General features: G+C 44.8%; 1 protein-coding gene and 1 long non-coding RNA gene across 3 annotated transcripts in view; one reads left to right on the top strand and one right to left on the bottom strand.

Annotated features, from left to right (window-relative positions):
• LOC141731169 (uncharacterized) overlaps positions 1–11,355 on the bottom strand; it is a 32,886-nt gene extending 21,531 nt beyond the window's left edge. The window contains exon 1 of the long non-coding RNA XR_012583122.1: positions 5,567–11,355. This is a non-coding gene — a long non-coding RNA (uncharacterized LOC141731169). The remainder of the gene's footprint in view (positions 1–5,566) is intronic.
• A 36-nt stretch (positions 11,356–11,391) lies between these two features.
• ATP2A2 (ATPase sarcoplasmic/endoplasmic reticulum Ca2+ transporting 2) overlaps positions 11,392–15,797 on the top strand; it is a 44,818-nt gene continuing 40,412 nt past the window's right edge. For both annotated transcript variants that reach the window (XM_074554686.1, XM_074554685.1), the window contains exons 1-3: positions 11,392–11,764; positions 12,834–12,851; positions 12,943–13,025. In XM_074554686.1, coding sequence (XP_074410787.1) covers positions 11,647–11,764; positions 12,834–12,851; positions 12,943–13,025 — 219 coding nt within the window. In that variant the 5' untranslated portion in view covers positions 11,392–11,646. The remainder of the gene's footprint in view (positions 11,765–12,833; positions 12,852–12,942; positions 13,026–15,797) is intronic.

The following is a 15,797-nucleotide window of genomic DNA, read 5'->3' as shown; positions in this document are numbered from 1 at the left end:
CAGGTCAACAGCTTGTCCAAACTGCAGAAATGCCCAGAGAATGGGGTGAATGAGCACAGCCCTAATCCTGGGAGCTAAAGCACACAGTTGCTGCTCCCCTTTGCCCTGGTGGTGCTGCACTGGCAGCAGGCATGCTGCTGTGGACAGCACCCCCAGCTTTGGGATATATTCTGACCCAGGGTGGATGCCTGGAATAGCACTGGAAATCTCCCTGCAGCACCAGGACAGCAGGGTTTAACTTAGCAGGTACTGGAATGCACAAGCACAGCACAGAGACAAGACTGGGGAATTAGGCTGCTGGCAAGTAGCAGCTGAAAGCTGATTGAACACAACAGATTGGGCTTGCAGAGTGGACAGACAGGCAGCAGCTATTTCAATGGAGTATTAACAGTTTTGCTCTTAATTATTTCCAAACCTTCCAGCTAATGCAAACTCAGCACGGCATGTATTTTGGCCTCAATTAATTATTTGCTGTTTCTGTGTGAATCCAGCTAAAAGAAGGCTGAGTGGTTTGTTGAGAATTTCTGCCTCTTTGAAATCATTCTCTTAAGTGCTTGGCTTACTTCTGCAAGCAGCTGTCATGTAAGTAACTGAATCTATGCCTCACAAAAATGGCCACTTTCTCCATTTCAAGTGGAATTTCTTTCTGAAATGACACTGCCCTGCAAGCCAACAAATGGTCACCAGTGGCAGGTGGAAGGCCATGGAACTCCAGAGCTAAATGTGGAAACTCTACGCCTTCAGAAAAGGGAGATTCCTGTCTTGCCTATCTTGCATCTTACTTTTTAGTCTGGGAGGAGCTGACACTGAGGCACTTCTGTGTCTGGAACAGCTTTTTCTAGAATTTTCTGGAAGTATTTATTGGGAAATTTTCCCTCATATCCTTGCACAGTTAGTCATGTGAAAGCCACAACAGCTGGTTTACACATAAAAAAATAAACAATTACCAATAAAAATGTCAAATCTCTCCTAAACATCTCTGAAATAAGAAAATGATCTTCCTAAATATGTCTGAACAAACTGCTTTACAGCAGCTATTTCCAAAAGAGGTCTCTTTTCATATCTGTACTTCCTATACACCGTCCTTAATGCACATTTTATATAAAATACCTGAGGTCTCTCATCAATACTAATCCAATATGGATCCAGACACACAATAGCACTTGTGACAATTGGGACAGAATGTCCTACATGACATTTATTCAGCTTGTGAGAGGACAGACATATAAAGCTTATGGCAGCATAAAGTAAAAAAGGTTCATGGAGCCAACACACGGTCCAGCGTACGGAGCGTGACTGACACAAAGCCAACCCAGCCCAAAATCTGACACATCTTTTCACTGTCATGGTGAATTTATAGCCTGAGATTTTTATAGTCTCTTCCTCAAAAAAAACCAAACCACCCAACCCCAAACCCCCTTCAATTTCTGCTTTTTATTTCATTGCACTTAGGAAAGGAGAACGTCCTCTCATTGAATTGACGTGAGAATGAGTTTAACTGAGCCTCTTTCCCAATCAGAATAATTGAATTGATGCTGCTTTGAGCCAAAACAGTAAAAAAAAATAAACTACTGGTACTGCTTTGGTGTATAATGGCTTTGAGGCCTCTTGTTTGGATGATTCAGAAGGAATCAAAATGTACAGAAAGAGTAACAAAACCCAGTCCTGTGTCAGCCAGGATCAAACAAAGGGACAACTGGCAAGTCATGGTTTCCAGTGGCAACCACAGTTTTTCAAGCAAAAACTGTCAATGGATAGGAGATTAGGGGTTTGATTAAAAAAAATGGGATATCACATTTAGTAGGAGATGAGATGAGCTGCATACATCCCATGCCACATGGAAAGATCTCTTTCCCATCAGCCAAAATGTCTGTACAGAAAGAAACATAAAAGCAACAGAAGCTGTTCATGGCTGCAGCACATCACAGCTATAAAGTGCCCCCAATTCCAGTATTTTGAGGCCTTAATAGGTATCACAAAACCACCCAAAAATTGTCTCAACATATCAGAACTACTGAATGCTCCAAGTTTTCTTATGGATGATGAGCATCCCCAGGCTTTGAGGAATACCTGCCAGATTCCCACAGCTTGGTGATTGGACTTTTTTTTTCCAAAGTGGTGCTTGTCTTTAAAAGTCAGTTTAATCAGAGATCTCCCAGCTTTGCAGAGCACCAGGGAATTCTGCACACCAAATATGAATTAGTAAATCCACTTATCCGTCCCCACAGTTGTCATTAACAGGTGCTGCATGAACACAGGCCAGAAACAATTCACATCTTCACCATTCTCAAGGAAATTTTCATTTGTCTTTCTTCTTAGCTTCCTCCTGTGACATTTGAAATGAGCAGACTCTTGCATCTGCAAGGTAATCAAGTTCACATTTGGGAATGGTACATGAACCCTACACAGTGCCCTGAGGCCCAGGCCTGAAGGAATTCCGAGAGTGCAGGGATGGAAAATGCACAGACAGGAATAGGAGGTGCTTTAACCCAGCAGGCAGCCAAACACACACAGCCCTCACTCCACAGCACTGGCAGGAAAATTAAATCAACTCTGTCCTAGAGAGGAGCACGGTGAGAGAAGGAAAGGGCATTTTTGGACTGGGGAGGCACAGGTAAATGTAAATGATGTGAATTGGAACAACAGTGCTCCTCCCTCCCTCCCTCCCTTTGCACGGGCACAAGGAGCTCCACAAGTGCTGCTCCAGTTCAGAGCTGCCACAGCTCCCCGTGTGAAGGCAGCAGCAGCAGCAGCCGGGAGAGCAGTACCAGGAATGCTGGCTGTGTTCCTCCAGTGCTGCACAATTTCTGCTGCCACACCTGAATTGTTCCTGGAGTACCTGGTGCTGCTCCTCCCCCTCGTGCACGGCTGCCTGGAGCTGCAGCGTGGCCCTGGTTGTGCAGCAAGCCTCGGCAAGAGCAGCAAACAGTGCCCAGCATTCCTGCACCGCAGCACACGGCAGCAGGAACTGTCTGTTAGCACTCGCCATCCACAAGAGACGGAATGGGTTTTCCAGTTAGGAATTCTGGATAAAAGCTGTGAACCCCAGACAGACAGTTTGTACTGCACCTTCCATTCCAGCTCTAGAGTCTTGATTTGCAGGACAATGCCTGATAATGCTTTTGCTTTCTCCTTCAATCCAAGATTCTTTTCACTGCTCCATTGAAGGCAACATTATCCAAACGTGTCCAAAAAGCAGTGTGGTGCTGCATGTTCTTCACATTTCCAGCAAGGAAATTAGATTATTTAATATTTCAGTTTATTTAATAATCCTCTGATATATTTCTCTCTATAAATTTATATGTATGTATTTATCACTATATATGAACTGAATTTTGTTACTAAATGCCTTTAGTAGGGCAGAAACACAAAGTGCTTACCCACACAAACCAGTGTTGGAATTAGAACTGTATTTCTTAAAATTTTAATCCATTGTTGGTTAAGAAAAAAGTCAGAATCTTCATCTACAATGCACTTGGGTTCTAAACACTGCCTTGCCCAGTTCAAAGATCCTGTGTTGTCTGCAGCTGGCTTTTCCTTAGAGCTGTACAGCTGGAGCACAGAAGTGTTCTGAAATGTCCCAACTGAATTTCACATGAATATCAGAAATAGGCAAGGATATACATGATACATGCAGAATATGTGTCTAGGGAAATCACAGAAGATCTAGTTTCCACTAGTTGGTTATACATAAATTATTTAGGCAGTAAGCCTGTTGATTAGCTGGAGGCAAAGATATCTATTTTAGGTGTACTTATGGTCAGGATTAACTCATGAAACTTGGATGGCATCTCCCATAAAATGGCTAAAATCGTTTCAGCAAACCCCTGCAAAAATTAGATGGTCTCTTGCTTATCACTTTTATATTTTTTAAAATTAGTTTTTACTTTTCCTTAACAAATAGGGCACAATTTTTGAAAATCATGTGACAAATGTCTTACAAAAGCACACTAGAAACTATTTAGGGTGACAGGAGAAGAAAGAGGACTGGGAGCCAGGAGACCATTTCTATTTCTAGTTCTGCCATAGACTCTGTGACTGTCACTTTGAACCTCAGCTCTGTTTCTGTGAAATGGGGATGGCAATCCTGCTCTCTCAGGGATACTTTATAACAGAATTTTCATTTCTTTAAGGTTTATGAAATGCTCAAGACCCTTGATTAGAAGCTGCAAATGCAAATAATTAATCAAGTAACAGTAAACACAGTATTAGCACTACTATGATCATTGCTAATAATAATAATAATGTTTGTTAATGTTATTAATATCAAATGATAAGCTCACTAGCAGTGTTCTGACAAAAAGCCCAACCTGCACAGAGCAGGAAAATCTCTGTAGCTCACTTCTAGGAACAAGAATGCTGCCAGCAGAGTTTCAATATGGGACTAGAAAAGAATTCTTTAAGTTCTCCATCTGAGCAATTGTAGGAGGTAAAAATGAATATATTTTCAATAATGCTTTGTGACATGGGAGTAGAAGCAGCTTTAAGAGCTTAACAGTATTTTTAAAAGATGACTCAGGGGAGGTTTTCTTTTTCTAACAGAACTGGGGGGGAAAAAAACCACCCAGGAGTTAAACAATCTTTTAGAAACCCAAAACCTTGAAATAGAACAAGAATTGTAGGTCAGGATAATTTGAGTTCATATGCAACATCATTGGCATATAATAAATCTATGCATAAAAAAGCAGAAAAAAGCAGATGTCTTCTATTGGAAGCACTGAGTTCTGACAGATAAACTGGAAGAATTTCTGTTCTGGGAGTGACCAAAACCTGCCACAGGTAATTTGGGAGCTTAAACCCCTTTGAAAACCTGTCATTTCTGTGAAACACCCAGATAGATTGTATAAAGTGGTAGAAATGAGGTGAGGAAATGGAAGCAGAGGAGATCAATATAACATTTATTCCACTAAAGACAAACATGTTCAGGTTTGGTTAGAGTCACATTAACAGAGGCTGAAGGCAGTCCAGCAGGTTCTTTTCCTCCTGATAGCCCATGGTAGGAAGCATTTGTGAGAACCTTAGAAAGGTAGGGAAAGGTGACAGACACACTGTAATTGTACCCACTAATCCTACCACAGAAATATTGCCTTTTGAAAAACAAACCCCATGTGGATTGTGGGTTACACACATTTCTGAGGGCTCAGACTGGAAGAGAAGACTTTAACTGGTAAACCAAAAAGAGGATTTGGTTTCAAGCCCTCAGTTTGTCTTATTTCATGACAGAGAGAAAAAAAATCACCTCAAAAGAATTTTACATTAAACAAAATTTTGGAAATCCTATTTAATATACCCCATAACCAATAGAGGAGCTGCTTTAATGGCATACAAGAATTTTATCAGTGCCTGAAAACTGAAGTGTTCTACTTCACTCTATTACTAATAACTACCTATGAGTTTGGAGGAAATCCCCCAGCAGAAACACAGAAACTTCAGCTTGTGTCATCCACCAAGTGTCAGAGGTGTAAGGAAAGTGGAGTCATGTGCCTTTAGTCTCAAACAATGCCTGAAAATGGAGTCATCTCCATGAGTAAGAAAAGCTGCTCAGTCTGACATTATTGCTACTCACCTACATGGGGTGCACCTACTTGTCTTCCTTTCAGTCTTGAAAAGTCAGAGAGTGAGACTTCTCCCTGTGATTCAGCAAACACATGGAATGGCAGAAGCCATGGTGCAAGAACTCTGGAAAAAGGGAAATATTTATTGTTGTACAAACACCTTCATGAATGCCTCTGAAAGGGTCAAGAGATTAAAAACATTGAAGTTTTAAAACCAAGTAATTCAGATTCACTTAAACCAGAGCCTTATGCCACCAGTAAAGTAATTCAATTTTCTATTGCAGTATTGGGTGCACTCTCAGTTTGAAGTTCTGCAGGTGAGCATTAAACAACACGATCACAGCCATGACAGCCTCACCTTGTTACAGACAGAAATCACAGGGCAGTTCTGGAACACCCCACAAACAACAAACCACCATTTCCCAAACTTTGTGCTTGGCCATGCAGCCCCCTGGAAGCTCCCAGCCCCATCTGCAGAGAGCAAAACTCAGATCCTGAAGACTACAAGGAATATTTGCAAAAGTAAAAAAAAAAATGGCAGCAAGCTGCCAAATTAATCAGAATTAGACCATAATTATATGGAAAAATCAGGTCAGGATGAGATAAGAATTCAAATCATGTGGGCACCAACCAGTGCTTTATTTCTAAAGTTGCTGTGCATTTTTTAAAATAACAGTCCAGCTGATTTCTTTTCCAGGGAACTGACTCACCATCAAAATAAGGAGAAATTATTTTTTCAGATATGTGTGATGGACGTTGCTTCTGATAAAATGTTTCTCCCTCCCATACACCTAAATCTCCCACTGACACCAGTATGGGACACACAGATTTTTCCAAGCAGGGAATGGAGATTTTTGTGGCAAATACTCCAATGGAGAGGAACCAAATGAGTATGAATAAGATACAGAAATAAAATAAGAAATGTAGCAAGCCAAAGTGTGATCTCTCATGGTTACTGTCACTGAGAGCAGACTCTGTCTCGCTGCCTCTTTACACTTCCAAGGCAGCAAGGAGCTGCTTTGTGCAGGAACACAGATCCAGCTCCAGAAATCTCCCAGCAGCAACACCACCCTTTGTGCTCACAGTCTCTCAGTCTCTGTGGAAGTCAAATTCTACCTGCTGCTGATACAGGAGCACACACTGCCTAGGAGTAAAAATTATTCAGAATAAACTCAGATTATCTTAATTATCAACATTCAAACTCATATTTTATCACTTATTCCTCTGCTGGGTTTGTGTAGCTGTTCCATCTCAGTATTTTTTGCATTTTGCTGTTTAAGCTATAAGCTTCTTAAAGGGGGAGAGAGGGAAAAAACCCCCCTTGACATAATACCATGAATTCAAAGAGCAAGCTGACTGGGAAAAATAGTTACTATATTTAAACTGCATTATCCTATGACAGAACTGCAGATTTAAAACCTTTCCACTTTGATACAGCACTTTTGCAGCATTTTAATATGCCTTAGTAGATTTCAATTGGCTGAAACATTTTAATAACTGTAATTTCAGAGGAATAAAATAGTACTGTGGGAGGAAGAAACAATGCCCCCATTTGTCACTCACAAGGACTTGTATTTGAAATCAGCCAGGGTGATGGGAGCAGTGAGTTTGGTGGTCTCAACATAAGCCCCATTAGGCAATTAGCCAGTCTGCAAAAAACATGACATAATTTGGCACAATTGAGGAGAATATTCTCACTTGGTCCATGCTCACTGAAAGAGATCCTATTGCAGGTCAGCATCCATGTGTTTTGGCTCAACAACTGCCATCTTATGTTGTGCTCCTCCGTGCTGAGTTTAGCTCCACTCAAAACTATTAATCTTGTTTGAAAATGGAGCTACAAAACATATGTGTTTGTGTACAGCAAGAGACAATTCACATTGTGACCAGTAACTCTGCTGTGAATCTGCTTTGCAGCAGTAGGGATGACTTAATGTGATTGCAATTTGAAGGAAAGCATCCTGCAGTCCTCTCTCTCAGGCCAAATTCCCATTTACTTCAATTAGTAAGCATTACAGGAACTGTTTTAATGCTGCTGCCTGATGTGTTGGCTGCTTCTTCTTAATATATTACAGTGAAAAGAGATAGTAGGCCAAATGTACAAATATACATTTGCATTACGTGCATGGAACCTCAGCAAGGCCAAAACTGCCCCATTTTGTGGTGGTTCTTTCCCAGGTACCACCCCAAGGGGTTCCACTCTAATGACAAAGTGCAACTTTGCAGCAGCAAAATGAATTGATCTCCCTCCTTAGAAATGGAGAATGCAAAGCTCTGTGCACCTGCTGGAAGCCTGGAAGCTTCCATGGGCTTGTTTGCTTCAGGCAGAGCTGAGGTGCTGTCATGTTGATTTGGGCCAAAATCGCCACCTTTAGCTACCCATGTCCTTCAGATAAGCACCTTCTTGGAGAGACAAGGCAAATGTCATGGAGAGCTTTATGAATCCTTGCAGAGCAGTGGGAAACAACACTGATTTCAACTCCCAATTCTAAATTTGTATGATCTCAAGTGATGCCAAATTTAGCAGGTACTGCTTCTGCTGCAGTGTCTACATGGGTATTTGTAGCTCCTTCTGCACTGTGCTGTCTAGACCATGGATTGTATCTGCCAATGTTTCTCAAATGTGTGGCTGTCAGAGGGTTTGGAAGGCATCACCTGCAAAGGAACCCTCAGCAGAGGTCCTGCACTCCTAGGGAAGGACAGGGAAAGCACTGGGAAGGAAATGCAGAGGTTATTCTGCCCTGGAAGAGAAAGAACTGCAGGACAGCCCTTAATTCAGTAATTCTTCTCTGAAAATTCACTGAGCCATAACAGAACACGTGACAGAAATAAACACAGGCAGAGGACTATGCTTCCAGGTTCTTTCCAGATTTTATCTAGGGTGGAGAAAAGGGGGAAGAATCGAGTTCTCTGTATTGAATGGATGAGAGAGAAACAACGAATGGGAGCTGTCAAACTGCAGCTGAACCAGTGAACCCCAGAGACTGCCAGCAGCTCTCCAGGATTTGCTAGAATTCAGACTCTGCCTTCCTAGCACCATTTCCTCCTGTTAACAAGTTCGATAGAAAGAACACAGCAGCTACTTGATTCTACCCTCTGCCAACATCTGACGGCATGTGCCATGCCTCTGGTATGCTTAAAATAATTTTCCACAAGGCCTTTAGGAAACAGGCACAAAAAGGAAACCAAGAATGACATAGGAAATACAACACAGAAATACAAATAATATGAAATGTGACCTGGGTTTCTTTCCAGTGTCATTTTGTTTTGGGAATAGTTACAGATGCCTAATTGTAATACTTTAAAATAGTGAGAAAATGAATGGCAGGACTTTCAAGTCCATTATATGTGCACTTCTACATGAAGGCTAGTAAATATACTTGTGTGTAAAAATAATGCTTGGTAAATGTATTTTTGCAAAAAATCTTACGTACAATCCAGGTTTTATGATGGTAGAAGGTAAGAAATCAATCATAAAGATGTATTGAGCTGTTAGTAAAATACATTAATTCAAGTAGCTGGCATTATTCCATATGGAATTATTGTGGCAATAATGTATTTTTAATGTTGCATATGCACATGTACATGTTTTGGGGATGGTGGCATCACAGGTTCATGCCATAGCAAGAAAATTATTAAACATGGTTAAAAAAATTGCAGTACATTGTACAGATTATATGCACCTGCCATGTTGACATTCTTCACCTCTGTACCAGGCTAAGTCTATTTAGGTGTAGTGTGAAGTATGAAAAGCACCATAACTGTACTGATGCAACATTTGGCCATACTGATTAATCCTGCTGATAAGCAAGATGAAATTAATATGGGCATGGCATGGAATAAGTGATTGCCTTACCTGAACTAGGTCATCAGATCTAGCTCAGGAATTTTCATTCAGAACTGCCCTGTGAAGTGTAGGCTGTCAAGTTATCCTTCCTTGGACCTTGGCCATTCACAGAGGAGCTTTTTGAGGAGTTCAACTTTTGTTAGAAAGGATACAAGGCCACACCTACCCTAGAACACCATAATTTTACATGGGCTGTCCCCTCTCCATCCCTTTTCCAGCACAGAGGTAAGACTGAGATATTTCATTCCAGATCAGACTTGCAGTTTCTTATAGCGTGGTGCTGTGGGTGGTTTGTAAGTGGTGGAAATGCAGATTGAAGGTAGGATCTGCATTTATGTAAGCCAGCACACATGTAGGGATCGGCTCTGGTATTTGCACAGGCATATGTACACAGGAACATCGCTTGGAACCAACTTTTCAAGGTATTTATGCTGATCTGCTCGCTGTGTTGTGCATGTGTTGTAGGTGTATTAATGTCATTTGGCGCTGATTTCTCTCTGCTTTGTGTTCACTGAAGTTCTCACAAACTGGGGTGGGATTGGGTGGATCAGTCAGTTTTCTGTCTGTCCCTGTGCCTGTAGCAGAGCCGAAACAGGGTGCTGAGGAAAGCTCAGGTAGCTCACCCCACACCGCGCTGAACTCACAGCGCGCAGTTCATTCCCCCTCACGTTATCGCCGGGGCTGAGTGCGCTGTCACCGGGACGTGTGCGATGGCAGCTGGGGACACTGCTCAGTGCCAGCGCAGGGCACGACCTCTGGGACCGAGAAACATGGCCCTCACCTCTGCACTCTCGCGATGCATGAGGCTCCTGTCGCGACAGAGGCCGGTGCAGCCCCACAGAACCACAGTCTTTAGGGTTGGAAGGGACCCCTGAGATCACCCAGTCCAAACCTCTGCCAAGGCAGGGTGACACAGGAACGCGCCCAGGTGGGTTTGGAATGTCTCCAGAGAGGGACAATCCACGGCCTTCCCCTCACACTCTGACCGGATGATGTTCCTGTCGCGACAGAGCGTGCCAGCCTCGCAGTCACCCTTTGACCGGGTGATGCTCCTGAGGGGCCAACCCTACACTCACCCCTGGACTGGATGAGGCTGCTATCACGACAGGGTGAGGGCAGTGCTCACAGGACGGCTGGGGCTCCTGTCGCAGCCGGTGCAGCTCCGCGCCACCCCGCGCGCCAAGACCCCAATGGCGGGCGGCTCCCCTCAGGCGGGCAGCTCCCCTCAGGCCGCCCCTCTCCCCCTCACCGCAGGCTGAGGCCGGGACAGGGGCGGTTCCCACCGGGACAGCAGCGGCGGGAAAGCGACCACCGCACCAGCAGGGCAGTCCCCGTACACAGCGGAAGTGGCTCCACCGCGGCATGAAGCGCAGCCGCCGGCGGGCCCCGGGCGGGATCAGGGGCGACAACGGGACCGCGCTGCGCAGGGGCCGCGCCGCAGCCATCGCCTCCGCCCCACGGGCGGGGCCGCCAGCGTGCCCGCCCCACGCCCCGGCCCCGCCAATGAGCGGCGTCCACATGCCGCGGCGGCGAGAGAGCGCCGGGCGGCCCCCGAGTTACATTAGAGCCGCCGCCGCTGCTGTGCGACCGGAGCGAGCGGAGGCAGCGGCGGGCGCGGGGGAGCCCGAGCCGTGACGGCGACAACGGCCTGGGCTGGCCGGGGGGGGTTCGGGCTGCTAGAGAAGGAAGGAAGGGGGCGATCTTGACCCTTCGCGGGCAACGGGGCAACTGCTGCTTTTTCTCCCCCCTGCCGTTACCGCCCTCCGTTACCGGAGGCGGATCGGAGCCGCTGAGGCGAGCGGAGAGGCCGCTCGGCCACCTGGACGCGGCCCATCCCTGCAGGGACTCGCCGCAGCCCCGAGGCGACCGCAGCTCCGGGGGCCCGTGCGCTCCCTGCCCGAAGTCCCTCGTCCCCGCCGGAGAGGCGGCTCGGCTCCCTCGGAGGCGTGAGGGGTGGGAGGGGGGGTGGGGGCTTTATTTTTTTTAAATTTTTTTTTTTTTTTAAGGGCGGCTTTCCCTATTTTTATTTTTTAATTTTTAATTTTTTTTCTGCCCCTCCCGGCCTCCTCCGCCAAGAGAGAGGTGTGCTCGGGTCCTCTGCTGCGGGAGAGGGTCTATGGTGATAGCACGGGGGTGGTGAGGGCTGAGGAGGGGTCTCGCCGCCGCCCCTGCCGCCGCTGAGGAGGAGGAGAGGGAGGAGGAAGAGGCGAGGCACGGCACCATTTGCTGCTCCCTGCCCCAGCCATGGAGAACGCGCACACAAAGACTGTGGAGGAAGTTTTGGCTTATTTCGGCGTCAACGAGAGCACCGGGCTCAGCCTCGAGCAAGTGAAGAAGCTGAAGGAGAAATGGGGCTCCAACGGTAGGTGAAGCGGCCCCGGCGCGGGGATGCTGCCGCGGGCGCTCGGCCTCTTCCCCCTGTGCTCCCTTCCCCAGCCCTCTCTGCTCTCCCTCATCCTTGCCGGGCCCTGTGCGAGGCCTAACGCGTGAGCACTGGCGAAGCCGGCATCTCTTCCAGGACCCGGAATAGGAGCGAGGGAGAGAAGATGGCTGACTTGAACTCCACCTCGTGGGTTTCTTTCAATCCCGAGCTCGCAGGGCTGCTCTGGGGAGGAGGGTGTCACCTCCGTTCCCTTTCACCGGAACAGTGGGAAACCTTCTTCCATTCTGAAATGAAGCGCTTTGGGGTTTAGGATTTACCTTTTTTTTTTTTTTTTTTTTTTTTTGCTGTCTTGACCTTCATTTTCCCCAGCTTTTACAGCGCCTTTCAGCCCCTTATTTTATATTCTTCTCTCCAGTCGGGACAAAAATTTCAGTCGATTTTTTTTTAATCCTCACTGCTTGGGTGTCCTAGTCCCCTCTGAACTCCCTTGCCGTTGTGTAAAAATGAAAATCTGTGAGAAGATTACACGGTGGACGTGGTTTTTTTAGCTTTAACACTGCTTTTATGCCTCTTGGGTTGCTAAATCTAGTTGCAGAAACATAAAGGGGAGAGCAGAAATAAGGACATAACCTTAAAATGGAGGAAAGAATCTGAAATATTTTTAACCAAGTTTGATGGTTGGTGTTTTTTTTGAAGTGAATGTGGAGGAAAAGCTTTGTCAGAAAGCATTTTGAGCCTTTGACCCTTTGTGTGCAGCAACAGCAGAAGTCCCACAGCTGGCTGGAGTGATGACTTGGCTGAATTATAACCCTTGGCACATTCCCGCGAACCTTTATGTGTCTTAAAATGCAAAACTCCCAGGCCCATTCACATACTCTGGTGAAAAGAGCAGCCTTAGTGGGGCTCTCAGTGTGTCTGTCATATCCAACCCAGCTGAGCGTGCAATTCAGGAACAATATCTGGTGTGGATGCCTGATAATGCTCTAATGTGTTTCTTCGATGATTTCTTTTCTTTCACATGCTTCCTGGAAAAATCTTCCACTGACAGAGCTGCCGGCAGAGGAAGGTGAGCTGGGTTATGAAATCTTCTGCTAATTCTTGTTGATAATTCATTTTTGTAAATGTGCATGGCTCAATGGCTTTGTCACATATTGCAGGAAAAACCTTACTCGAGCTCGTGATTGAACAATTTGAAGACTTACTAGTTAGAATTTTGTTGCTGGCCGCTTGCATATCTTTTGTAAGTATGATTTATTTATTTCTTTTATTTCCTAGGGTTCTGTATGGCAGAGTGACATATTCCAATATATATGATCTCTACATACTGAAATTATTCTTTCTTGCTGGATAGATGCAAGATTGCTGTCTCCTAAATTAGTTCCTTGTGACGAGGTTTCTGTGTGCTAGCCAACAAAAATTCTGGGGAGTCTTTCATTGCATGAGTCATGAGTGCATAACTCCACCAGACAGGTATTTTAAAAAGTGCTTCTCATTGAACCCAGTTTGCTTATTTGAGGTGGGATTTCCCAATGCTGCTGTTGGCTTTGAAAGCTAACCTTGAGTAAGTAAGCGTTTAACTGGACATTCTTCTTGCCTTTGGGTTAATCTTTATCAAGCTCCATGTATAATCATTGGAAGACATTTTTGGATGCAATGCAGACTGGAAATAGAATCTGCATGGCGAATATTCCAGTTGCCTTCCCTTCCTGATAATAGCAAGGTGACAGTTGTTGCTTCTGACAGTGACAAGAATGTTGACGGCTGTGATGGCACCATTGTTGACCAAATTTGGTAACTGACCTTTGGATAGTCAAGTCATGAAATGGACATCTTGCTTTGCATACAGGACTAAAAGAACAAGAATGTTTTTAACTTTTTTTTTTCCTTAAAAACATGATTAAGCAATCTTCCTACGTTATGTGTAAATGGTATGTGCTTGCTGAAAATCTGGAAAACGGAGTGAAGACTCAGAGAAGGAGGGTGAAGGATGTATTTCTTGGGGAGCAGGACAGCAGAAACAAAAGCCTGCAGAATATTAAATTGTTTAGGTAGGGAGTAAAAGTTTACAGTAGACTTTGCCCTGGAGTTGTAATTAACTACTTGAAAAAAAAAATAAATGCTGCAGCTCTTGGGGGGAGTGGAAATTGTGGTGACTCTTTAGCTAAGGGCAAGCTCATTAGGATGGGCAGAGCAGAATGTGCTGTTTGTGCTGGGGAAGGGTTGCCCTGGTGCTGCAGTTTGTGCTGGGCTGGGGATCTGCTCTCCCCACACCGACCCCTTGCACAGCCTTGGGGTCTGGAACTCAGCAGTGCCACTGAGCACTGCCTGCTGCCATCAGTCCTGACCGTGGAGGCAGATGTGCCTCACTCACTCCTCTGTTTCCTGCAAAGGAAATCAGGCTCCCTATTGCAAATTGAATAAATACTCATTCAAAATACTCGTTTTTTCTTTTCCCCCTCCTCTTTCCCCTTCTCCTCACAGAGGGTGAGAAGGGGATGTCTTTTTGTTCCTGAAAAGTCAGGAGTGTTTCTGCCATCTCATGAGATAAATGACAGCACAGAAGTTTGTTAGCCTTCCGTGCCAAAGTAAATTAGTTGTTTTTATTATAAACAAGTAAGTGAAAAATCAGATTTCCCAAACGAAAGCTTTGATTACTGAGTCTGAGGAAGTATGAGACCAGACAGACAGAGGTCATGGAGCATACACTGCTGAGTCCTCCTGGAAAACTTGATTAGTAGCTGAATTCAGTTGCTTTTTTCAGTATGGTTAATTTTCCTATCTAATTAAGAGGAGACTGTAGTCTAATAGAGTGTGGGATAGATCTGGGTTCTCTGCTTCTGTTCAGCTGACATGGTACATGACCTTGGGCTACTGCTCTGCCTTTTCTGCCTTCTATTTTGGAGTTAGAGGCACACTAAATTGATGTTAGAAGTAAAGATTTTTCTCTGGTGAAAAGTAAAACCCCTCTAGATGGACTATAATTTTTGTACTTTAAAAGTTATTCTTCCCCTTTATGTTTGTTTCTGGTGTTTTCTTTGCTCGGAAGGCGATCATCTTGTCTGTTTTTCTTAGGTTTTAACACTTTTCCTTGATGAAAGCATAATACAGACTTTTGTAGTAGCTGTAAAGCACCGTTGGATATGTTGATACAAGGATTGCATTACTGCAAAAATAGGATGTAATTACATCACCTAAGTTCTGGTGTTCTTCACCAGCTGTTCATTGTCAGTTTAGAAAAATTAAGATTGAGATAAAAGAGAGAGGATCTCAAAGTATATAGATAACTCTTTTTTTTATTGTGTTGAGGGAATTTTTATGGCGGTTGTGTTGCAATCATAAATCACATTAGTTTATTGCTGTTAGAACTGCCTGCACAGTACCACTCATCTGTAACACTGAGACCTCCATTGGGTTTTGTGCAGAAACACCACTTCTTGTGCAGCACATAAACTTGAGAGTGCCTTTGTGCCCTGTGCTCCCTCCCTGGGTGTCAGTGAGATCTCAGAGCAGCAGCTCCGTGGGTGCCAGGCAGGCTGATGGCCGGGCTCGGGTGCTGTGGGCTGTGCATCCTGTGTCCCACATTCCAGGTCAGAGCTGCTGCTGGGCATGTGCCTGGCTAGTGAAAGCCTGAAAATGGCTTGGGAAGAGAAACAGGGTAAATAATTTCTGGTGGTGAGTAAATGGATCTGTGAATAGACCTGTCTCGGTCCTCTCTTGGGTCTGTGAAGCCTCTGCAGAAATAAACCTGTGGAGTGCATTGATGGCTTTTAATTCTTGATGCTCGTGTAGCATGTGCTCAGATCTGCAGTGTTTACTGGAAAGAACAGCTTGCTTTGCTGTATAAATGACTTTGACAGGTTGCAAAACGTTAACTGCATCTGATGTGGAATCGTTCCTTGGTGAAGTGTGGCTGCTTTGAGCAGTGGTGTGTGCTGAACTCTGCAGTCTGAGCTCTGCATCACACAGAGCATTTCCTCCTACAAGGTGCAGCATAGGCTATAAACTGTACCAA

Source organism: Zonotrichia albicollis, chromosome 18 (assembly GCF_047830755.1).
Source record: "Zonotrichia albicollis isolate bZonAlb1 chromosome 18, bZonAlb1.hap1, whole genome shotgun sequence".
Taxonomy (NCBI): domain Eukaryota; kingdom Metazoa; phylum Chordata; class Aves; order Passeriformes; family Passerellidae; genus Zonotrichia; species Zonotrichia albicollis.
Note: the sequence above shows the minus strand (reverse complement) of the source record. Positions and strands in the feature narration are given on the sequence as shown.